The sequence below is a fragment of the Piliocolobus tephrosceles genome, chromosome 13 (assembly GCF_002776525.5).
Source record: "Piliocolobus tephrosceles isolate RC106 chromosome 13, ASM277652v3, whole genome shotgun sequence".
Lineage (NCBI taxonomy): Eukaryota > Metazoa > Chordata > Mammalia > Primates > Cercopithecidae > Piliocolobus > Piliocolobus tephrosceles.
The window spans coordinates 11,793,108-11,818,096 of NC_045446.1; the positions used below are offsets into that span (position 1 = coordinate 11,793,108).

At 56.3% G+C, this 24,989-nt stretch overlaps 1 protein-coding gene across 1 annotated transcript; it reads left to right on the forward strand.

Annotated features, from left to right (window-relative positions):
* Positions 1–4,192: 4,192 nt before the first annotated feature.
* Positions 4,193–23,035, forward strand: FADS3 (fatty acid desaturase 3). Its single transcript, XM_023189513.2, has 12 exons — positions 4,193–4,773; positions 15,741–15,851; positions 16,384–16,581; positions 17,118–17,219; positions 17,334–17,456; positions 17,754–17,814; positions 18,701–18,777; positions 19,295–19,392; positions 19,802–19,898; positions 20,072–20,151; positions 20,275–20,400; positions 22,697–23,035. The coding sequence occupies exons 1-12, from the start codon at positions 4,561–4,563 to the stop codon at positions 22,746–22,748; spliced, it is 1,338 nt and encodes a 445-aa protein (XP_023045281.1). The 5' UTR covers positions 4,193–4,560; the 3' UTR covers positions 22,749–23,035.
* Positions 23,036–24,989: the final 1,954 nt, after the last annotated feature.

Genomic DNA, 24,989 nt, shown 5'->3' on the forward strand with positions numbered 1-24,989 from the left:
TAATTCATTTCATCCTCACAGCAACCTTATAAAGTACTATTCTCCCATTTTGCAGATGAGTGGAATGAGGCACACACAAGTGACACAGAGGAAATGATGGCCCCGGGATAGGAATCATGAGCCCAGCCCTGGAGCCCACAGTATGAACCAGCATCCTGGATGCCCTTTCCTGGACACCTGCAATGTGCTCAGAGGTGGCTGGGGAGGGTTAGCTGACATCAACCGTGAGGGAATTGTTCCTTTTAAATGGATTTTCTAGATAACCCACTTGGGCCTCTCTGAGTACCCCTGGCACGTGTGAACATTTTAACCCTCTTTGGCCCCCTCTTCAAACCTAGCAACCACTCTGGCCTCTGAGGATGGAGGCACTGAGCCGAGACCAGCTGCGCACTGGTATGCTTCACTCCTGCAGGATGCTTTCCAGTCTGCCAAGCCTGTCCTGATGGAACTCCTGCCGGGGCTGTGCACCTGTGCAAAGTCGCTCCTCTCTGGGCTTCAGTTTCCTCACCCGTGAGTTGGAAAGATAGGACTAAATGGCTTTCGCAGCCTCCTTGCCTTTTTCATTTGATTATGGTAAAAAACCCATAACTTGTACTACCTTAACTCTTTTTTTTTTTTATTGTTGTTTTTGTTTTGTTTTGTTTTGAGATGGAGTCTCACTCTGTCACCCAGGCTGGAGTGCAGTGGCGCAATCTCGGCTCACTGCAACCTCCGCCTCCTGGGTTCAAGCGATTTTCCTGCCTCAGCCTCTCAAGTAGCTGGGTCTTCAAGTGCCCCACTATGCCCAGCTAATTTTTTGTGTGTGAATTTTTTTTTTTTTTTTAGTAGAGACGGGGTTTCACCATGTTGGTCAGGCTGGTCTCGAACTCCTGACCTCAAGTGATCCTCCTGCCTCAGCCTCCCACATTGCTGGGATTACAGGTGTGAGCCACTGTGCCCGGCCTTCCCTTAACAATTTTTAAGTGTATAGTTCAGTAGTGCTAAGTCCATTTACAGTGTTCTGAAACATCTCCAGAACATTTTCATTTCACAAAACTGAGACTCTATACCCATTAATCAACCCTCTATTTCCACCTCCTCCCACACCAGGCAACCCCCATTCTACTTCCTATGAATTTCATTGCACGAGGGTCCTCATTTAAGTGGATGATACAGTATTTGTCCTCTCGTGACTGGCTCCTTTCACTTCACATCGTCATATCCTCAGTGCCCATCTGTTGTAGCATGTGACAGGATTTCCTTCCTTTTTAAGACTGAATAATATTCCATTGTATGCATGGACCACGTTTTATTTTTTATTATTTATTTATTATTTTTTTTTGGAGACGGAGTTTCGCTCTTGTTGCCCAGGCTGGAGTGCAGTGGCATGATCTCAGCTCACCGCAACCTCCGCCTCCTGGGTTCAAGCAATTCTCCTGCCTCAGCCTCCTGAGTAGCTGGGATTACAGGCATATGCCACCATGCCCAGCTAATTTTTGTATTTTTAGTAGAGATGAGGTTTCTCCATGTTGGCCAGGCTGGTCTCAAACTCGTGACCTCAGATGATCTGCTCGCCTCAGCCTCCCAAAGTGCTGGGATTACAGGTGTGAGCCACCGCGCCTGGCCTGACCACGTTTTATTTATCCAGCATCTGTGGATGGACAGTTGTGCTGCCTCTATCCCTTGGCCATTGTGAATAATGCTGCTAAGAACATAGATGTACAAATATCTCCTTAAGACTCTGCTTTCGGTTCTTTTGGGTATATGCCCAGAAGTGGAATTGCTGAATCATAGGGTAGTTTTATCTTTAGTTTTTAAAGGCATTTTCATACTCTTTTCTATAGTTGGCTGTAGCACTTCACATTCCTACCAACGATGTACAAGGGCTCTGCATCATTGCCAACATGTGTGATTTTATTTTTTGAGACGAGGTCTCCCTCTGTCACCCAGGCTGGAGTACAGTGGCATGATCTCGGTGCAGTACAACCTCTGCTTCCCAGGCACAAGCGATCCTCCTACCTCGGCCTCCTAAGTAGCTGGGACCACAGGCGCATGCACCACCATGCCCTGCTAGTTTTCGTATTTTTTTCTAGAAATGGGGTTTTGTCATGTTGCCCAGGCTGGTCTTGAACTCCCAGGCTCAAGAGATCTGCTCACCCTGGCCTCCCAAAGTGCTGGGATGCCTGGCATGATTTTTTCATTTATGTATTTATTTATTTAGTAAAGACAGGGTTCCTGCTATGTTGCCGAGGCTTGTCTTGAACTCCAGGGCTCAAGCAATCCTCCTGCCTCGGCCTCCCAAAATGGTGGGATTCCAGGCCTTTTAATTTTTTCCAGGAGCCCTCCTAACAAGCGTGAGGCGGTATTTCATTGTGGTTTCCTATTTGCAGCTCTCTGATGGTTAGCAGTGCTGAGCGCCTTTTCCTGTGTGTTGGCCCTTTGTGTGCAGCTCCTCTTTCCTGAGGAGCATTCTGAGGAGCTCCGCCTGGCCTCCACAGTGATCCCTTCAAGGAGGACTAGGCCAGCAGGGCTGCGGTCCCTGCCCTCACTCACAGCCCCTGCACGATTCTGTGGCCCCCTCCTTCATCTTCCCCATCTCTTCTGGGGGCAGCTGGGGAAAGTGGAGGTTCCAACCTATCACAACCCCCAACCACCTCACACACAGGGGCTGAGACCAGGCCAGGGCTGGCCCCGAAGAAGGAGCCCCTGGGATGGCCGCCTCTGACCACTAAGGGCTGCTGAAGGTGGGGCCAGGGCCGTGTCCCCAGTGGATGGGGCTGGATTTTGGTGCAGGGGATGCATTCCTCCAAGAGTCTGCCTTCTCCATTCCTGTGCTGTGTGAACATGGCGGGGACCAGGGCCACCAGCCATGCTCTTGCACTCCCACACACATGTGCCAGGTTGGGGTTCCAGGATATGGTCAGTGGGTGCCTCAGTGGAGAAGGTCCAGGCAGACCCGGTGCCTGATGACATCATGGGCCTTGCTGGATGTCCTGACAAGCAAAGGCAGGAGCTCCTGGTACCAGGGAGAACTCAGAGGCCCCCTCTACCCTTCTGGGGATACTGGTCCTCTTTAGACCAAGACAAAATATTAGCTTATCAGAGAAATATACTTAGGGTTTTCTAAGTGCATTTCCCCAACCAGCCGGTCAGCATCACCTGTGAACTGGCCACGTAAGTCTCTGCCTCCACACCAGACCCACCGATTGACCCCCCCGGGTGGTTCTGAGGGAAGCCTTTCAGGTGGTTCTGATGGAAGTTTGACGACCAGTGCTCTGCAAGTAACCTTAGCCTGATTTGAATTCCTTGTTGGTGTGAACGCTTAATTTTTAGGAACAGGTGTATTTATCACAAAGAAATCCAAAGCAATTAGGGGAGCTACCTACACTTTCAAAAGGACTTGAATTTATTTAAATTTAAAAAAGGGGATGGGGCTCGGGTGCAGTGGCTCATGCCTGTAATCCCAGAATTTTGGGAGGCCGAGGCGGGAGGGTTGCTTGAGTCCAGGAGCTCCAGACCAGCCTGGGCAACATGACAAGACCCCATTTCTACAAAAATAAAGTAACACCAAAAATTAGCCGGGTATGATGGCGTGCGCCTGTGGTCCCAGCTACTTCTGAGGCTGAGGTGAGGGTATCTCCTGAGCTCAGGATGTTGAGGCCGCAGGGAGCTGAGATCATGCCACTACACTGCAGCCTGGGCGACAGAGTGAGACCCCTGTCTCAAAAAACAGAGGCGTGGGGAAGCAGTAACAAGCACAGGTGTCCTCAGCCCGTGGATGGCAGCGCCCTCCTGCTCCCCTTCCTCCCACTTGGCCACCGCTGGGCATCCCCAGCCCTGCAGCGCCGACGCTGGCGGGGAGGCCACCCGCCCCCAGCAGAGGGCTCCGCGACAGCTGCAGCGGCGGTGGGGGCCCCGCAGACTTTGGGGCCCAGAGTTTGAAGGCTGTTCACAGGCACCCTGAGACAGCATCCCCCCTCCGGGCGCACTGGATTTGACATTGCAGGACGCGCGGCTGGAAGCCCCCCAGGCCCCGTGGCTCACAGACCCGGACTCCGCCTCGGGTTCCCGAGGGCGCGGCGAGGCGCTGCGGGACGCCCAACAGGTGCGTGTTGTGTCCCCAGGCCCCGCGCTCCGGGTGGAGTAGAGAGCTCGGGAGCCCGCAGCCCGGGGAGAGGGGGCGGGACGGTGCCCCGGGGCAGGGCTGGGTGGCGGCCACCGTCCTCCCGGGCGGGGCGGGCCGCCTCGACGCCGCCCTCCCGGGCGGCCAATGGAGGCCGAGGCCCCGCGCCTGGATTGGAGCGGGCGCGGGGGGTCAGCCAGCCTCGGGGGCCGGGGCCTGGCCGGGGGCGGGGGGCAGGCGAGGCGAGGCGGGCGCCGTCCGCGCGGTTATAAGGCGGGGAGTTCCCTGCGCCGCGAGCCGGGAGGCGCACGCTCGCTCGTACGGCGGCCGCGGCGGCAGGGCGGGGCCGGAGCAGCGGGCGGCGGCGGAGGCGGCCCCCGGGAGCGCTCCTCGCTTCCCTCGGGGTCTCGCTCGGACCTCGGCCACCGCCTGGGATCCCCAGGACTCGTGCGTGCAGCATGGGCGGCGTCGGGGAGCCCGGTCCGCGGGAGGGATCCGCGCAGCCGGGGGCGCCGCTGCCCACCTTCTGCTGGGAGCAGATCCGCGCGCACGACCAGCCCGGCGACAAGTGGCTGGTCATCGAGCGCCGCGTCTACGACATCAGCCGCTGGGCACAGCGGCACCCAGGAGGCAGCCGCCTCATCGGCCACCACGGCGCTGAGGACGCCACGGTAAGGAAGCCGTAAGGAAGCCACCCACCGGCGGGTGGAGCCTGGAGCTCGGTCGTGGGCGTGATGTCCCGCTCCACCTGTGGGGCCTTAGCATCCCCGCTCCCCTCGCTGACCTTTGACCTCCACGCCGGGACCCAGAGTTGGGGTGGACTAGCCAGGGTCAGATGTGGGGTAGGGAGGCCAGTTCCCTGCGTGGAGGACCCGCAGCTGTCCGCGGAGCAGGTCTGCGGGGGAGGAGGGGGCCTCAGAGGTGGGTGTGTCATGCTGCAGAGCCTGCCCTGGGTGAGGGGCTGCCCTGTTGCTCGCAGGTCCCTGTTTCAGTTCTGGGTCCCCAGCAAGCTTGGTGCTTGCTGAGTGCTAGGGGTGGGGCAGGGCAGGGTCCCCAGGGGCCGGTAAGGACCTGCCATTAGAGGCTGGGGGCTGGGCCGGCCTGAGGTCTGTGGCTTTCCCAAGAGCTTCTGTAAAGGGCTCAGGGACAGTGACTCACCTCTTCGGGCTAGCAGCTGCACTTGGGAGGGCTTTGCCAGCCAGGCTGGGTGGGCCTCTCCGGGAAGCGCAGTCACCTCAGGAACAGGCTGGCCCCTGGGGACCCCAACTTCCCAACCCCAGCCCCTGTCTAGACAGGGAGGGATGTAGCCTGGTCCCAGGGTACTGTCTGGCTGGAGTCCGGTGGTGGAGCAGCCGGACCAGCCCCTTTTCCTCAGTTCCCCACCTGGATAATAGGGGTTGGGGCCACGATGCCCTGTCCTTGACCCTCCAAATTTCTAGGTTGGCCACACTGAGTACCAGGAAGGTCTTCAAGACCTGAGACATGAATTCTGAATGCTGGCGCTTTGGGCAGCAGAGGAGATTCTGTCCGGTCCCGGGACTATTAGTGTCCCTCTTGCCAGGGCCACCTGCTCTCTGCTTATCGCCATCTCCAGCACATTGAACAATCTTCACTGGACTCTTTGAGGAAGAAAGCCCCTCTTTTCCCCTTCACACCATGAGGCTGAGGAGTGAGAATAAGAATCCTCCTGAAATTCTAAAAAAAAAAAAAAAAAAGAGAGAAAGCCTTTTCCGTGGGTGCCCAGGGGCCAGACGCTGGCCCGAGGGGACAGCACAGCCGTGGGATGAAGCAGCCCAGGGGCAGTAGTTCAGTGTGCAGGTGTTTGCATGTCTGGGTGAGTGTGGGTGTGTGTGCCTGCCTTTCTGCCAGGGCATGGCGAGATGAGGAGCACGGCTTCTTCCCACTGGCCTGGCTGAGCCCTGGCCTCCCTTCAAGGAGTCTTGTGGATGCCTGCTCTGGTCTTTTTTTAAAAAAAATCTGTTTTATTTATTATTTGTTATTTGTTTAAAAATAGAGACAGGGTCTCACTATGTTGCTCAGGCTGGACTCAAAGTCCTGGGTTCAAGCATTCCTCCTGCCTCAGCCTCCCAAAGTTCTGGGATTAAAGGCATGAGCTACCACTCCCGGCCTGCTCTGGTCTTTTGTAACCTGGAGGACAGTATAGATACAGAAAACTTTACTCCCCGCACCCCCCACCAACCGCTGGAGAGAGAGGAGTCTTGCTCTGTCACCCAGACTGGAGTGCAATGGCGCCATCTTAGCTCACTGCAACCTCCACCTCCCAGGTTCAAGTGATTCTCCTACCTCAGCCTCCGAGTAGCTGGGGTTACGGGCATGTGCCACCATGTCCGGCGCATTGTATTTTTACTAGAGACGGGGTTTCACCATGTTGGCCAAGCTGGTCTTGAACTCCTGACCTCGTGATCCACCCACCTCCACCTCCCAAAGTGCTGGGATTACAGGCGTGAGCCACCACGCCCGGCCGGGATATAGAAAGCTTTTATTTCATCACTCTTTCCTGCCTGATGCCAGGCCCATGCTGGGGTTCCTCCCAAGTGGAATTACTGACTTAACATTTAGCTTGGGATGCTGAGACTTCCATCACACAGTTTTCTCACTGATTTGCAGCCAAGAATATCTGTTTTAAAAATGTCTCAGGCCAGGAGTGGTGGCTCACGCCTGTAATCCCAGCACTTTGGGAGGCTGAGGTGGGCAGATCACCTGAGGTTTCGTTCTTGTTGCCCAAGTGCAATGGTGCGATCTCGGCTCACCGGAACCTCAGGTGATCGGCTCACTTGAACCCAGAAGACGGAGGTTCCGGTGAGCCAAGATCGCACCATTGCACTTGGGCAACAAGAACGAAACTCCGTCTCAAACAAACAAACAAACAAATAAACAAAAAATATCTCTCTGCTCCTTGGGGCTGGGTCCCAGCTCTGCTATTGGAGGCGCTGAGTGACCTTGAAGCAAAGCAGGCATGTCACTCCTCTGTGCTTCAGTTTACTCATCTGTCAAGTGGGGAGAGCTGGGGCAGACAGTGAGCTGGCTGAGGGCGGGACCATGTCTTCTCAAGTCCACGGCCCAGGGCTGCCATGTAGTAGTTTGTATTCGGTAAATGCTGCTGGCCCCTAAGCGTGACTGTGCCCTGCAAACTGCAGCGTACGGTGGGACAGCCCTGCACGACTACCCCTTTCCTGGGTGTCCTTAGCTGGTTTCGGTCCTATCTGTAGTAGGAAGGGAACACTTTAGGCTGTCTCTTAGCTCCCTCAAGTCCCCACAGCCTGGACTAGAGTTGCCAGAAACACTTGGTCCAATCAGGACAAAGGGACTGAGGTTGCTGGGGCGGAGCAATCAGCCTTTGTCCATGACGAATCCGCAGGGCACACCAGGGGTTGGGCCAGCCCGGTGCCCTGTGTAGTTGAGCCCAGGCCCCAGGCATCCCATCCTGGGCGGTGGCCTCAGGTGGAGGTGGGGCAGCCAGTTGCCAGGGCTGTGTTCCGGCCGTCACCTCTCACCAGCCCTGGCTGCCCATCAGCTGTTCTCATGTCCAGGCAATGAAGCCTTCCTGCCAGGAAATTCCCAGAGTTTCTATGCCATGAAGTCAGCCTGTGACCATCTTGGGACACAAGGCCGGGTGCCCTGGGGAGAGTACTCTGGGCCCTTGGCCAGGTTTGTCTGAGAGTCATAGACAGCCTGATACTAGTGGAGCCAGCCAGGGAGGGATGAGGCCCAGTCACTGCTGGCCATAAGTATACAAGGGCCATGTGCTGAGCACCTACTATGTGCCAGGTTTTGAATTCAGTACTTGATTTATTGAAACTGTCTCTTTTAATCCTCAAGGTGCCCCTATGAGGCAGGTGCCATTTATTGTTACTGCCACTTGACAGATGAGAAAACAAAGGCTCAGAGAGGCAGAGTGGCTTGAAATTCAGTGATTAGTCTGGGATTTGAATCCACAGCCATGTTCTTAAGTGCGTGCTATGCTGCCACCTAGCCTGTTTATTTCCAGCACTCATTCATTCTTCAATGATTGACTCATTAAATCCATCAGTGAACATCTTCTCTGTGTCATGTACAGTTCTCACCTCTGAAGATGTAGCTGTGAGCAAAACTTCTACAGGGAATGAGTTCATAGCAGAGGGATCAGCTAGAGCAAAGGCTCAGAGGTGGGACCGTGTGTCCTGTGTTCCAGGAATACAATGTGGCTGCAGCAGAGAGCAGTGGAGAGAGAGCCTGGCAGTGAGGTCTAGAGGCAGCCAGGCTGGCTCATGCTGGATGTTTGTGTCCTTGGAAGAACTTTGGCTTTATTCTAAAGAGGATGGGGAGCCCCGGAGAGCAGAACAGGGAAGCCTGGGGAGCCTGATGGACATTTAAAAGGATCCTTAATGGAGAGAGCGAAGGCAGAGCCTTCCAGAAGGGTAAGAGAAGGGAGGATGGAGACCTGCCCTCCCCCAGGAGAGACCACTTAGAAGAGGTGGAGTGTGGCCAGGGCAGAGAGCAGGAGAGGCTGTGGACACAAGCACACTGGTCCAGTGCGAGCCATTAGACATGAGATTTAGCTGCATGTTGTCTTTAGAGAGGGAGCCAGCCTGGCCTCGCTCTATGATCTGGGACACATCCTTTCACTTCTGTTTCTCAGTTTCCTAAACCATTAGTGTGATGAGGATGAGAATGCTTGTGTCCTGGGCACACTGTGAGGGTGGTGCTGGGCACCTGGGTGCCTGATTACCATGGGCAACAAAGCTGTATTCATGGGTGTGGTGAACGCATTGCCCACAGCTCCTGAGGGCAGACGAGGGGTTTCCCAGCAGCCCCTGGTGCCCTTTAGGCTGAAGCCCTAACTGGGAAAATCCAAGTTCCAGCAGACCCCTGAGCCCCCTGCCTTAGAGCCCTCCTTCTAGGCGGTCCTCTGAGCCTGGCCTGAGCTGGAGAAGGTAGTGGCCAGTGCTGCGCTGGAGGCTGCATCATAGTAATTGCAGCCAGCAGTTATTGACTAGGCACTGTTCTGAGGGGTTTAGATGTGGTAACTGATTGAATTCACCTAACAACTTTATGAGGTAAGTCCTATTGTTAACCCATTTTGTAGAAGAGCAGAAAGAGTTTGAAACTGGGTGGTGTAATGGAACCTTCTTGGGACCCTTGGAGGGTAGGGCCTTCGTACTTGGGCCATGAGGGTAGGGTTTGTGTCTGGGTGGGAGCTGGGGAGGACTGGGCAGATTTGAGGACACGGGAGTTGGTGGGGGGTGGCTCCAGAGCCACTCCGCTCCCTCCTACCACACTGACTGCCTTGAAAGTCCCCTAATGGCCACTCCCATGAAGTGGGACTGCTCTGGGCCTCTCACAGGCATTTTCTGCAAGGCCACCGCCCACCCAGGCCCCTTCCCCAGAGGAGTTGGCAGTGTTCTGCCCCTTCCTTGTGGAAGAGTTGGCGTCAGCAGGATACTGCCCCTGGGCGTCCCTCTGGGTCTCTTCCTGCGGGTTTCTGATGAAACAGCCAGGCTCCAGTACTGCAGCCAGAGGTCAGTGGTGGAGAGAGGACCAGGAGCCGGAGGGTATAGCTGCTTTGGGGCTACTGTGGGGTCAGGGACACCTGTGAGGCCAAATATCCTGGCTGCAAAAGACTTCACATATATGCCCACCCTTCACCAGGACATTGAGGGGTGCTAGGGGACAGATATGGCTTCTTGGGGACGTCTGCTTTAGAGTTGGGCTCTGCTACACAGGCCAAATTTGGATGTCCCATGTTTAGAGCTGTGTTTCTTTTGGACCTCTTTGGGCCTCAGTTTCCTCATCTGTAAAATGGGATATTGATAGTGCTTCCCCACAGGCCTCCTCTGACGGGTGCCAGGGAGAGGATGGGATGGAGCATGGTGTGTTGGGCATGTTCCTGCTCTACCCACCCACCTGGGAGAGGAGAGAGGCAGGAATGTCCTGGGGGTGTCCTTTGAGGCATAGCCCTGTCACCCCAACCTCCTACAAAGGCATAAGAAGGCAGCAAGGACAGACCCCGACCACCTGAGCCCTCAGCAGTCCTGCCACACTCCCTGCTTCACCCCCTTCCTGACTGATCTGGAACATTCTGGATTCTTCTAGGGAGTGACCAAAAATCCCTCCCTGCCCTGCTGTGTCTCTGGGGTGGAAGGAGGCTCCCAGCCCCTGCTCTATCCCAGCCTCAGGCTTGGCCAGGACTTAACAGGCAGGCAGAGAAGCAGCTTCTCCACTCTCTTCCCCGACACCTACAGGCCCCTCCTGCAGGCACTTACCTCTAAGTGGACTCTCAGGAGGAGGCGCATCAGGGCTGCAGGGCTGGGAAAGAGCTGGGTTGTGGAGCTCTTGCCAACCACCAGGCCCCTTCTAAGTGCTTTAGCGCCACCGACTCCATCCTCCCAGCAGCCTTGTGAGATGGGGATTTGTGGTTCTCAGTTTACTGATGAGAAGTACTGATGAGAGAGGGGTGTGGTCTTGTCTGGGGCTCCCTAGCTCCTGGGTAGCAGCTCAGGTTCCATCCTGGGCAGGCTGGCCCTGGGATCCCTCCCCTGACCAGCTGCTGTGTGGGCTTCATGGTGGGGCTGGGGCAGGGCATGAGCTCTTGGGACCAACTGAGCCACTCTAGGCTCCCAGGGACCAAGGCCAGGCCGAGCTGTCTCCGTGTCCTGAAGGAGCATGAGCACCACAGAAGACAGGCCTGGGTTCGAATCCCAGCTCTGCCACTACTAACTGTGACCGGGGCAGGTGTCCCTTCCCGCTGAGCCTTCCTTACCTTACCAGCAAAATGGTTCGTGCCCGTGCTTTGGGGGCTGTGGAGGGTTGGCTCTTGTTTACTTGTTCATACCTGCTGTTGAGCAGCTGCTCTGTGCCGGCCTCTGAGGATGCTGCTGTGAACAGAGCCTGTCACTGCCTCCGGGAGTTTGTGTTTAGGGGTGCCATTTTGATTCCAGCACTTTCACCCAGCTCTGCTTCGGTACCCAATGGGAGACCTCGAGTACCGCTTTCCACTCACTTGGGTGTGTGGGGGGAGTGGGGGGACAGGGCTTGGTGTACATACCCCTGGGTGCATGTTCCTGGGTGCACTTAGGGTGGGTGAGGGTGGGACCTCCCACAGTTCCCTGAGGCTCCATTGATGAGGCTCAAGAACAAACCACCACCCTGCCCCCGCGGCCCACGCTCCCAGCAGCTGGGCCCTTGGCTTCTTGAGATAGTGACTGGCCACATGGCAAGGACCCCCGCATCCCACCTAGGAAAACTGCTGCCTCCCCTCTGGTCCTGGAGTGGCCACAAGCACAGTTTTTCATTTTTTTCACTTGAAGTTCTGGGATACATGTGCAGAACGTGCAGGTTTGTTACATAGGTATACATGTGCCATGGTGGTTTGCTGCACCTGTCAACCCCTCATCTAGGTTTTAAGCTCCACATGCATTAGGCATTTGTCCTAATGTTCTCCCTTCCCTTGTCCCTCAGCCCCCCAACAGGCCCTGGTGTGTGGTGTTCCCCTCCCTGTGTCCATGTGTTCTCATTGTTCAGCTCCCACTTACAGGTGAGAAGAGACCTGGGTTCTGATCTAACCTCAGTCAGATGGAACTGTGTGACCTTGAAGAAGTAGCTTAACCTCTCTGAGTCTTAGTTTCTGCGTGGCCCCCCCCTACCCATCCTTAAGGAGAGGCCCAGAGAGGACCAGGTCATATGACCTCAGCCAGTTCCAGAAAAGGCTGTTTGCTGGTCTGTCAGGTTTCAGCCTGAGTCCAGGCCCCTGCCCTACTCGCACTCCCTGATAGCATGAGAAGCACAGCCCTGGGGTGCCCACCCAGCCCTGAAAGCCCAGCCTGCTTCTCAGGGAACTGTCACAGCCCCACCTGTCCCTCCCCCAACTGGAGCCCTGTCAATGGCTTTGGGGTTCTCTCACACAGCCTTGAGGGGGCTCATACCTCCCCTTATCATTGCAAGGGATAGGTCTGGCTTGAAGACCCTTGGGTGGGCTTGGCTCTGTCCTCCCCGTCAGTGCCTCGACAGGGCTGGCCTGGGTGAATCAGGACCAACGGGAAAGGAGGCGAGGAGACCAGTCTGGATCCAAGATCCTCAGCTCAAGAAGGTGGCCCCAGAACTGACTCGGGATGAGAGAGGGAAGGGCTGGGAGGGAGGAGATTCTGGGGCCGCAGCCACAGCTAGCACGTTGTGCCGGGTGCGTCTGTGCGTGCCGGCTGCATCTTTGCGTACCTTGTGTGCAAGGCTGTGTTTGGCTGAGTGTTCATGTGGGCCGTGATGGTGGGCATGTTTCTGAGTGATGCCTGCTGGGGTGAGCTGGTGGGTGTGTCTGCATGTGTGTGTGCGTCTGGGGAGTCGCAAAGGAGAGAGAGAGACCCGGCATCACGCTGGCTCAGCCTGAAAAAGGTAGGACATCCTGACATGTGCTGCAACATGGATGGACCGTAAGGACACTGTGTTGAGTGAAACAAGCCAGAGGCAAAGGGACAAACGTGATTTCTCCCAGATGAGGTTCCTGGAGGAGGCAGATCTGTATGGACAGAAGGTAGTGTGGTGGTTGCCAGGGGCAGGGGGAGGAGAGAATGGATAATTAGTATTTAATGGGGACAGGGTTTCAGTTGCGGAAGGTGCAAAGGTTCTGGAGCTGGATGATGGTGATGGTTGGGTAACACTGTGCATGCACTTAATACCACTGAGCTGTACACCTAAGCATGCTTACAATGGTAAATTTCATGTATATTTTACTACAATTTGTAAAAAATTGGCTGGGTGTAGTGGCTCATGCCTGTAATCCCAACACTTTAGGAGGCCAAGGCGGGAGGATTGCTTGAGCTCAGGAGTTCAACACCAGCCTGGGCAATATGTTGAAACCCCGACTCTACAAAATATACAAAAATTAGCCTGGTGTGGTGGTTTGTACCTGTAATCCCACCTACTCAGGAGGCTAAGGCACAAGAATCTCTTGAACCTGGGAGGCAGAGGTTACAGAAAGCCGAGATCACGCCACTGCCCCCCAGTCTGGGCGACAGAGCAAGACTCTGTCTCAAAAAATAAAAAATAAATTAAAAAATTAGAGGCCAGGTGTGGCTCACACCTGTACTCTCAGCACTTTGGGAAGCTGAGATGGGGGGATCACTTGAAGTCGGGCGTTTAAGACATACCTGCGCAACATAGTGAGATCCTGACTCTATAAAAAAAAAACTCAAAAGTTAATGAGACACGGTGGCATGTGCCTGTAGTCCCAGCTGCCGGGGAGGCTGAGGTGGGAGGATCACTTACGACCAGGATTTCGATGCTGCAGTGAGCTGTGATTGCGCCACTGCACTCCAGCCTGGTGACAGAGCAAGGCCCTGTCTCAAAAAAATTTTTCAGTGTTTTTGTGGGCTGGGCGTGGTGGCTCATTCCTGTAATTCCAACACTTTGGGAGGCTGAGGTGGGTGGATTGCTTGGGCCCAGGAGTTTAAGACCAGCTGGGCAACATGGCAAACCTCATCTCTACAAAAAAAATAAAAAATTAGCTGGGCATGGTGGTACGCACCTGTACCAACAACTACAGGAGAGGCTGAGGTGGGAGGATCCCCTGAGCCCGGGAGGTTGAGGCTGCAGTGAGCCGTGATTGCACCACTGCACTCTAGCCTGGGCGATACAGCAAGACCCTGTCTCAAAAAAAAAAAGAAAAAGTCACCCAGTGGGGTCAGCAGAGCCCCAAGAGTCTTCTCCCCTCCCAGCATCCCCAGCATCCCTGTACACCAGCCCCAGCTCCGCAGGTAGCCGGGGGCCCAGACAGCTTCCTCGGGACTCCGCAGCCTTCCCTCTGCCCCTTTTTCTACGAGTTTTGCAGCCTCTGCTTCAGGATTCATGTCCAGAGGTGGTGAGGTCTGCACTTATACAGCCCCTCCTCTGTGATGAAGGAGCCAAGTCAGCCCAGGTTATTCTAGAAGGGGCACCCTACCAGCCCCCCAATCCGCACACTGCCCTGGGCCTATAAAAGCAGGCAAGGGGACCCCTAGCAGATCACGTCGGTGTTACCTCTTAGTGGGTGCTGGAGGGACCTGAAGTGCTTTCTTCCCTCAGGGTTGTAGGAGAATGTCCTGGCAGTGACTTCAGGGCCCTGCCGTCACTTCCGCTTTAACCTACACCAGCTGGTAGGCTCATTAGCAAGAGGACAATAGGAGGCCCCTGTCCTCAGCTTTTTCTGCAAAGGTGTTTCCTTTAGCAACCGGGAGGCCTCCCTTCTCCAGACCCGTGGGGACGACACCACCCAGCTGCTGCTTCTATAGTTGAGGCTGCTGTATGGCTCTGGCTAGCCCATTCATAGAGAGACTCTGAAAGTACAAGGAAAAACATCAGTCCAAGAGCTGAGAGCCATTAGTGAGCCGATTACAATACCACGACCACTGGCAGACCCTCAGGGCTATGTGAGCCCAGGTGTGAAGTTCAAGCTTGCTGTACTTCTGGGGCCACTTCCTGGCTGGTCTCTTTCCCTGGCCCTCATCTTTCTCCTGGTCTGTTTTTTCCTCTCACCTCTTTCTTCACTCTTTCTTCCTTCTCCTGCATTGTATTCCACCCCCACTCCAGCTATTACACAGAATCGCAAGAATGTTAGATTATTCATTTTATTTATTATTTTTTCGTTTTTGTAAAAACAGAGGCAAGGTCTCACTATGTGGCCCGGGCTGGTCTTGAACTCCTAGCCTCAAGTAATTCTTGTGCCTCAGCCTCTTACAGTGCTGGGATTACAGATGTGAGCCACCATGCCTGGCCCATTTTATGTACTTAAAAAAATTAGGCTGGGCACGGCGGCGCACGCCTATCATTCCAGCACTTTGGGAGGCAAAGACGGGCAGATCACCTGAGGTCAGGAATTAAAGACCAGCTTGGCCACCTGGGGTCAGGAGTTTGAGACCAGCTACTCAAGAGGCTGAGACAGGAGAATCACTTGAACCCAGGAGGTAGAGGATGCAGTGAACTGAGATCGTGCCATTGCACGCCAGCCTGGGCAACAGAGCAAGACTCTGTCTCAAAAAAAAAAACATTACATTTTCTACTCCTGCTTCCTGCTTTGTAAGTCAAATGAGTTTAACTGTTCAAGTGTCTTCCTTGCAAACCCCCGAGGACTCAGTGTGTGTGGCCCTTGACTGATCCCCCCACCCCATGACCCAGTGATCCTCAGTTCCAAGTTTTCCCACCTACCCTTCGCCCACTGCTTATGTTTATAAAAACGGGGTGAATCAAATGTTTGTGACCCAGATCTTATTCTACATGCAGTGGAAACACGTATGACTTACAGAAGCTTTTTGGAAAAGTAGAACCTTTCTTCGTGGTTCAAGAAATCAGAGTCTTCCAGGGAGGTCTTTCTGTAAATCCAGAGCTGTAGATGTTTGACCATGTTCAGAGAGGGGCCCTTGTGCTGGGTGAAGCAGATGGGGCACAGCAGGCCATGGGTGAAAAGCAGGAAAACCTGGAGGACCAGGGAGGGCCCATGGGCAAGACGGACCCACTTGCTCCCATGTCTTTGACTATTCATCAGCCGGCTGACTTTCTGTCCACCTGTCATCTGCTCTGCCCATCCATCCATGGTCCTTCCGCCCATCTCTGCTGGCTGCTACTGTGCTACTCAGCTGTGTCTGTCTGTCTGCCTGACTGTCCTCTCCCTCAGGATGCCTTCCGTGCCTTCCATCAAGATCTCAATTTCGTGCGCAAGTTCCTACAGCCCCTGTTGATTGGAGAGCTGGCACCAGAGGAACCCAGCCAGGATGGACCCCTGAATGTGAGCAGGGCCCTAGGGGAGGCTCAGCCCCTGAGGGAGGGGGATGGCTGGAGGGCTGGGAGATATTGTCACATGGCCAGGAGCAGCTCCCTCAGCATTCGCCGAAGGGGATGCAGGGCCAGGCCTGGGCCTCCCCTCCCCTCCCAGGGGGCAGGCAGTTGAAAGTGAAGCTGTAGGGATGCCCTGAGAAGTCCAGGACTCCAGATGTGGTTTAGCCAGGCACTCGTTTGGATCCCGAGGCAAGCTCCCTCCCTGTTGTCACCTGGCATCCCCATCTACAAGGAGGATTTTAATGAGCTGGTTTCTCTCCTGGCTCTAGCGTCTTACCCACCCCATACCTTTTAGGAGGGAGAGGAGGCTTCGCCACCAGCCAGTGCTCCAGCTCACACCCTGGGCTGGGTACTCTTGTCACTTCATTCCCCTTTGCCCACACCCCCTTGGGCCTGGTGCTGGGAGGAGTGGCTGGGGCTCCAGGAGAATGGGGGTGGAGAGAAATTTCTTCCTTGGCTGATTGGCCCTTCTGCTATGGCAGGCACAGCTGGTCGAGGACTTCCGAGCCCTGCACCAGGCAGCCGAGGACATGAAGCTGTTTGATGCCAGTCCCACCTTCTTTGCTTTCCTACTGGGCCACATCCTGGCCATGGAGGTGCTGGCCTGGCTCCTCATCTACCTCCTGGGTCCTGGCTGGGTGCCCAGTGCCCTGGCCGCCTTCATCCTGGCCATCTCCCAGGTGACCCCGGCTCTGTGTTGCAGCCACCCCAACTGCCCAACAGACGTGGGCCCCCATGCACGTGGGCATTGTGAACAGATTTGCTAAATGAATGAATGAACCTGTGAAAGGATGAATGGATGAATAAACGGATGAATGAGTGAACAGCCTGTGCTACATGAATGAATGAACCTGTGAAAGGATGAATGGATGAATAAACGGATGAATGAGTGAACAGCCTGAAGGCCCGTCACGCGTGTCTGTGGGTCAAGCTGCGTTCCAGATGAGCCAAGAAGTTCCTTCTTTAACAAATCCTGATCAAGCACAGGGCCACTGAGCCAGAGGCTGCTGCCCTGTAGCTTCGTGATGCTTACAAGCCCCCCCCCACTTCCCTGGGACTCAGTTCTCACCTGTAAAAAGAGAACACTGGCCCACAAGGGTCTTGAAATGGAGCATTAGCACAGGGGTACCCTGCAAGCTGAAAGAATTCGCTGGGGCCCCAGGCCCTGGTGGGCTCCGTCCTTCCCAACAGCTTCTGACCCTGCCTCTCTCCCCAGGCTCAGTCCTGGTGTCTGCAGCATGATCTGGGCCATGCCTCCATCTTCAAGAAGTCCCGATGGAACCATGTGGCCCAGAAGTTCGTGATGGGGCAGCTAAAGGTGAGGGTGGGGTGGGTGGGCAGCCAGGCGCTGAATGGCGCTGGGTCTGCCCGAGTGTGTGGGCACAGAGTGGGGGGCACAGCCTGTTCCTGAGAGCCCCCTCCTCCTCCACAGGGCTTCTCCGCCCACTGGTGGAACTTCCGCCACTTCCAGCACCACGCCAAGCCCAACATCTTCCACAAAGACCCAGATGTGACGGTGGCACCCGTCTTCCTACTGGGGGAGTCATCCGTCGAGGTGCGTGGGGAGGGATATGGACACCCTCTGGTTGGGCCTGCAGCTGAGAGGGAACTGATGCACTGGGTCCCCACTCTGCCCCTGACCTAGCCCCTGATCTAGCCTCCACTCTGGCTGAACCAACCCCTGCCCCCATGTCTTTCCTTCCCACCTGCCATAGCTGCTGGGGACGACCAGCCCAGTTGTTAGAATCTAGAATTGCCTTTGACCCTTGGCCCCAGCCAGCCCCATGACTTTGCCCAGGAGAAGGAGGTGGCCTGGAGAGCTGCTGTCTCCAGCCACTGCCTGTCTCCACAGTATGGCAAGAAGAAACGCAGATACCTACCCTACAACCAGCAGCATCTGTACTTCTTCCTGAGTGAGTGTCCATCTGTCCTTCCGGGAGGGGGGAGTGCCTGGGCCTGCACTGTCCTCCCTGCTGTCCTGGACCACTCCCCGCCACTTCCTGGGCCAGGGGCATGCCTGTCAAGTCTCCCTTGTCATGGCACCCTCCCAGCCTCTGCAGCCTGTACATACTCTCCCAGCACCGTGCCTTTGCCCCAGCTGTCTCCCGTGCCTGGGACACCTTGCAGCCACGGGCCATCACAACCCTGCTGGGAGCTTCCCCAAGCCCCACATAGAATTTCTTCCTGCCCTCACACTAGAGTGGTCTGGAGCCCTGGAGTCTTTTTTATTTATTTATTTTTTTGAGACAGAGTCTCGCTCTGCTGCCCAGGCTGGAGTGCAGTGGCGTGATCTCGGCTCACTGCAAGCTCTGCCTCCCAGGTTCACGCCATTCTCCTGCCTCAGCCTCCCGAGTAGCTGGGACTACAGGCGCCCGCCATCTCGCCCGGCTAGTTTTTTGTATTTTATAGTAGAGACGGGGTTTCACCGTGTAGACCAGGATGGTCTCGATCTCCTGACCTCGTGATCCGCCCGCCTCAGCCTCCCAAAGTGCTGGGATTACAGGCTTGAGCCACCGCGCCTGGCAGCCCTAGAGTCTTTGGGCAGTTGTTGGGGTGGACAGAGCGAGGACTCAAGGCTGGCCCTGACCTGCGGTGAAGGGTGGTGGGAGGTGGTGGGGTCAGGGCAGCCTGAGGAGGCTTAGGCACAGGGTCGGGAGTGATATGGGGTCATTCTAGCTGGACGTGACCAGCACCAACATCCCAGGGACATTCCTGGAGTAACAGAGCCCCTCCCTCTGCTGCCCACCCACCTTGGCAGTCCAGCCCCCCTCCTGAGCGCCCTCATGCCTCTTCTTGCAGTCGGCCCGCCGCTGCTCACCCTGGTGAACTTTGAAGTGGAAAATCTGGCGTACATGCTGGTGTGCATGCAGTGGGCGGTGAGTGGGGTTGCCCAGGACCCCGGGCATACGGCTGCCGTGGCAGGAGGTGGTGCCTCGGGGGACAGTACCTGCCCATGAAGGCAAACAGGGTGCACATGTGCGTGCAACAGTGGGGCTCACCTGTGTGCGCGCAGCAGGAGAGCGAGTGTGCCCGTCACCGTACGTGTGTGTGGGGGTTGAGGAATGGGGGGTGTGTGGGTCTCTCTCGGTGAGGGTGTCTTCCCAGGAGGAATTGCGGGGCCGACTCTGCCAGGCATCTGTGTCCCTGGCAGGGTCTTCCCCAACACACCCTGCATGACACCTTTGTCACTAAAGTCAGCCTCGTGAGCTGGCAGGGCAAGGACCCTGTTCCTTTACTCAACTGAGAAAACCAGAGAGGGTGGTGGCCTGTCCTGGGCTCTGAGGCAAATCAGGCAGAAGGGTTGGATGCCTGAGGTCCCCCTCCCACCCACCAGGCCTCCAGACCTCGGGGCGCCTGGAGACCTCTCGGTATTGCCTCTGCCCTCCTCTGCAGGATTTGCTCTGGGCCGCCAGCTTCTATGCCCGCTTCTTCTTATCCTACCTCCCCTTCTACGGCGTCCCTGGGGTGCTGCTCTTCTTTGTTGCTGTCAGGTATGGCAGGGGGTGGCAAGGTCACACACAGGCAACAGGTGACCCCACTGCACCCCCCAACCAGAGCTCCCCTTTCCCGGTCTGCAGAATGGGGCCAGTGGCACTGCCTCCCTGGCTTGCTGGCAGAATCACGTGAACACAAGCGTGACAGGAGCCCAGGGTCAGTGGGTTTAGGGAGCGTGGCCTGGCTTGCAAGTGGCCCCATGGGGGTCAGAGCTGCTCTGGCCTCCGCCTCACAGTGGACACTGCTCCATTCAGATTCTTTAAACACTGGCAAGGGGGCGGTGACCACACTCCTATTGTACAGATAAGGAGGTCGAGGCCACTTGGAGACAGCTGCCCTCCAGCCTCCACTCAGGGTGCCTAAGTGGTGAGCTGGACCTAGGGCAGTGCCCGAGCCTCCCCACAGGGTCCTGGAGAGCCACTGGTTCGTGTGGATCACACAGATGAACCACATCCCCAAGGAGATCGGCCATGAGAAGCACCGGGACTGGGCCAGCTCTCAGGTGGGCAGCAGGGGTGGGGCTGGGTGGGGCCTGTCCTGGGTGGGGTGGGGGATCCCTGCTAGGAGCCAACTGGCAAAGGAGGGATGAGGCCCTGACAGGGCTGCCAGGTGGGGGACGGTGGGGTCAGGGATCTGCAACGGCTTTCTCACCTGTGCCCCGCTGGCTTCCGGCAGCTGGCAGCCACCTGCAACGTGGAGCCCTCACTTTTCACCAACTGGTTCAGCGGGCACCTCAACTTCCAGATCGAGCACCAGTGAGTGTGGGTGCTGGGGGCCAGTGGGAGGTGGGGAGTGGGTCCTGGGAGGGGGACCCGTGGTTGGGGCCTGTCTCTGGAAGCCTCCCACTTCAGGTGCCAGCACACGCTTCCCACCCCCAGCCTCTTCCCCAGGATGCCGAGACACAACTACAGCCGGGTGGCCCCACTGGTCAAGTCACTGTGTGCCAAGCATGGCCTCAGCTACGAAGTGAAGCCCTTCCTCACTGCGCTGGTGGACATCGTCAGGTGAGGCCGCAGCCTGGCGCCTCTGCTCTGGTGGCTTCCCCAGGGCCTATGCCTGCCCTTGTCCAGGTCAGCCTCCTGCTGAGCCCCCGGGGGGGGCCCCTGAGCCTTTCTGTCCGTGAGCCATGCCCTTCCTCCCTTCCCCAGCCTTCATGCACACAGCGAGAATTTCTGGAGCACCTGCTGCAGACTCACAAACACAGCAGTGCCTGCGGTAAGCAGGTCTCTGCAAACCTGCCTCCAAAGGCTAAGGGAAAGAAGCTAACAGATCCAGTTTCTCAGAAAGAAACACTTAATAGGGACTTATAAACAGAAGCCATGTCTCAGGGCCGGGCGTGATGGCTCATGCCTGTAATTCCAGTACTTGGGGAGGCTGAGGTGTGCAGATCACTTGAGGTCAAGAGTTTGAGACCAGCCTGGCCAACATGGTGAAACCCTGTCTCTACTAAAAAAAAAATTAAAAAATTAGCTGGATGTGGTAGCGGGCGCCTTTAATCCCAGCTACTTGGGAGGCTGAGGGAGGAGAATCACTTGAACCCACAAGGCGGAGGTTGTAATGAACTGAGATTGCGCCACTGCACTCCAGCCTGGGCGACAGAGCAAGACTCTCTTAAAAACAAACAAACAAACAAAACAAAAAACCATATCTCAGGCAGCCAAGAGTTGGTACATCCCCTCACATGCCCTCCAAAAAGAACCCTCTGTATAGCAAGCTTTTAGGGTGAGCCCCATGCAGGTGGTTCTTTTTTTTTTTTTTTTTGAGATGGAGTCTTGCTCTGTCTCAGCTCACTGCAAGCTCCGCCTCCCGGGTTCACGCCATTCTCCTGCCTTAGCCTCCCGAGTAGCTGGGACTACAGGTGCCCGCCACCACGCCCGGCTAGTTTTTTTTGTATTTTTTTAGTAGAGACGGGGTTTCACCGTGTTAGCCAGGATGGTCTCGATCTCATGACCTCGTGATCCGCCCATCTCAGCCTCCCAAAGTGCTGGGATTACAGGCTTGAGCCACTGCGCCCGGCCTGCAGGTGGTTCTTATGAACCTGGTGACCACTGGAGATAAGCGTCTACAGGAGGAGGTTATCCGTGCCGTGAGTTTGGCACTCAGGGTCAAGCATCGGTTATCAGACAGTTTTGCTTGAGTTTTGCTTCAGTTTTGCTTGAAGATGGCATTGCCCTTGCCATTCGACAGGCTGTTTTCCTACAATCAAGCAAAACAGGCTCCAGGGAGCTTCCTGCCCTCTTGGAGCTGATGTTCCTTCTAGCAGAGGAAACGGCAAGCAGTTAAAATAACAAATAAGTACATTACAGGAGATGGGCAAAAGAACAATGAAAAGCCCCTCAGGGTGGAGACAGGGGAGGGGAGGGGGCGGCCAGGCAGGGGCTGCAGTTTTTAATAAGGTGGTAGGGTGGGCGGTATTGACAGGCTGACATGTGAGCAGGGACAGGGAGCGGGGGAGAGGCCTCGACACGGGACATCTGGCGAAGAACGTTTAGGCAGAAAGCGCTTGGCCCTGAATGCCAAGCTCATGGCATGGATAACCGAGGCGGGCATGCAGGCGCTCAGGGAAGGGACACGCCCGGCTTGTGTCTTGGAAAGCTGCCCCTACTGGGAATGAGTGATGGGCAGGAGTCGAAGTGGAAAAGTAGAGCAAAGGACACTGTAGCCATCCAGGCGAGGGGTGATGGGGCTCAGCCCTTGTGGTCACCTTGGAGGTGGGGAACAGAGGCCAGATTCGAGGTCTTTGCACACGCTGTTCCCCTTACTTGGGTGCCCTTCCTTCCAGTGCTGGGATTCAGACGCCCACTTCTCCTTCATGATCCCTCCCAGCCTGATGCTGTGAGCCCCTGCCATTTGGCACAGCCCTTTAGAGCGCCTGGCACAGGGCTTCCTAGCAGGTTGTTGACATTTCTGGCTCCACTGCCTAATATCAGGCCCAAGATGGGGTGGGCAGGTTCCACATCCTCTCTGTCCCTGGGTTGCAGCGCCCAGCAGGAGGAAGCAATGGAGAACTCGATGCAGGAGGGACAGGCCCACCCAGGCTCATGCCTGGACTTGGCCTTGGCTGCCCTCCAGCTCCCCTACCCCACACCCCTCACCCCAGGCTAGATTCCATTCCAGAGAATGAGCATTCAGCTGTTCTCCCAACCCACCCTCGGGGCCCGCATCACTGCCTGCCCCAGGGAAGGGAACCCACAGGGAACGGGGATATCTCCGCTCACACTTATCATGGGGATACGGGGGTGTTAGGATCTTGCAACTGAGATCCTAACACCCACCCCCACTGCCACCCCCACCTCCCAGATCCCTGAAGAAGTCTGGTGATATCTGGCTGGATGCCTACCTCCATCAGTGAAGGCAACACCCAGGCGGGCAGAGAAGGGCTCAGGGCACCAGCAACCAAGCCAGCCCCTGGTGGGACCGACACCCCCACCCCTCCACTGGCCAGCCTGGCAGTGCCCTGCCTGCCCTCCTGGTACTGTGATCTTCCCCTCAGCCCCTCACATGTGTATTCAGCAGCCCTACGGCCTTGGCTCTGAGCCTGATGGGACAGGGGTAGAGGGAAGGTGAGCGTAGCACATTTTCCTAGAGCAAGAATTGGGGGAAAGCTGTTATTTTTATATTAAAATGCATTCAGATGTATTATGGAGTGGAGTTGTGAATTTGCATGAGTTCCTGGCCCAGGAGACCTTGGTGTGTGTTTTCGGAGAGGATGACAGACAGACAGACAGATAGACAGGGTGTTTGGGTCCTGTTTCCCTCACCCTGACTCCTGGGGCAGGAGAGCACTGGGGGAGGTCCTCCTCAGCTCACATTATCTCCCAGGCCCAGGAGCAGACAGCCCAAAGCTCCCTATGGCCTCCCAGCCCAGGGCAGTGTCAGCAGAGGCCTCCTGGTAGGGCCAGGGAAGCAGAGGGTGGCAACCCCTTCAGCTGGGTTGTGAGTGAGATACCTGCCCTCCTCAGGGTGCCACCCGGCCCCACCCTGATTCACTCAAGTCAGACAGACTTGGGGGTGGGGTAGAGTGGGGGCAAGTCCTGTCTCTGCCAGGATGCAGGCTGTGTGACCTTGGGGGAGTTCCTTGACCCCTCTGAGCAGTAGTACCTAGGGTGGTGGAAGAAAGGCTCTTACCAAAGGGCACAGCAGCAGGCTCAGAAGTTTATTCACAAATTTCGTGCACACAACCCCAATTCCCCAAGGTGACCATTTGCTCTGTCACCTGGGACAAGTTCTTTGCCTTCCCTGAGCCTCGGTTTTCAACCGAGGGTAAGACTGGATGCTCCTTGAAAGGTACTTCCTGCCTCAGACACACACACTTCTCATGCCCAGGGCGTGCCTTGCATTCAGGGTCTCTGCACAGGCTGTTCCCTCTGCGGGGACGCCCCCTTCCGGTCACTGCCTGTTTAAATCCTGTTGGCTCCTGGTGCCACGCGGGTGCCCTGAGCCAGGGCAGGCTCCGAATGGCATTCCCTCCGTCCACACCCTGGTAGAGATGGCTGTGCGCTGGCTCCGAGGCACTCTCCAGGGAGATGCTAACATCGACGACCCACAACAGCTGAGCCTGCAGCGCCACCCACGGGCGCCCGGAGCATCTGCGCCAGTGTGGGGCCGGCCGTGCTCCCTGCTGCCCCTGGTAACTTGCTTCCGGGACCCCTGGGAGGCCCCGCCCTCAGCAGCCACGCCTAGGTTTCTCTGGACTGCCTGGGATCCATCCCTGGCAGGGGAATCTTTGCTCTTGCCCCACTGGCCCCCATGCTAGATCCCCTGGGAAAAGGTCACCCTCAGCCCTGAGTTGAACTCCCCCTTCTCCATCCGTAGGTCTCTTAGACGCAGAACAAAGGCTTAGTGCACTGGGGCCAGGTTTGTAAAAGGAAAGAGGCTTTGGTGGAACCTCTGAGCCTCTGAGACCGTGTTCCTTTTTTATTGTCTGTATGAGAGGCGTGGGCCCAGAGGAAAAACAGCTCCCGAGGGAAGCCGTCACCGCAGCGTTGGTTTGTTCCTTCGATCGTTAACGTTTCTACGGGTCTCCCAGCCCAGGCAGATGTTGGAAATGATGATGCCCAAGAGCCAGCCCCTGCCTGGCATGTTGGGAGTAGCTGGCGGCGGGCAGGGGGTCCTGTTTGTGACAGGACAGGCCGTGGGCTTCTCAAGGTTCCTACCCCCACCGCACTATGTCCTCAGGCAATGAGCCACCGCGAGTACTGGGAGCTTGGCCTGTTCCAAGCTCTTGGCTGCTGTCACTCTTTCTCTTGGACACTTGCTCTTGAATGGGACAATGTAGAAGAAAGACCTGAATGCCTTTAAAATCCAAAGCAACGTGTGATGGTGGAGGACGATGGGGACGTGATCCTGAAATCTCAGCGCGGTGGGTGGCTGCTTGTTCTGGATAGGCACTGGCCACATGAAGCCAGTCTGGTTCAAAAAAGGAAAACCAGTCCCAAGGGCAGTGGCAAGCAGCCCCCACGGCACCCCATTTCCCTCTCAGATGTTGGAACAGGGACTCTTTGAGAGGCAGCTTCTTGTCCAGAGGGGCACACCTCTCGGGGGAGAGTGCAGCCGGGCCAGCTGAGGAGTCCCAATGGGCCCGAGGCACTGT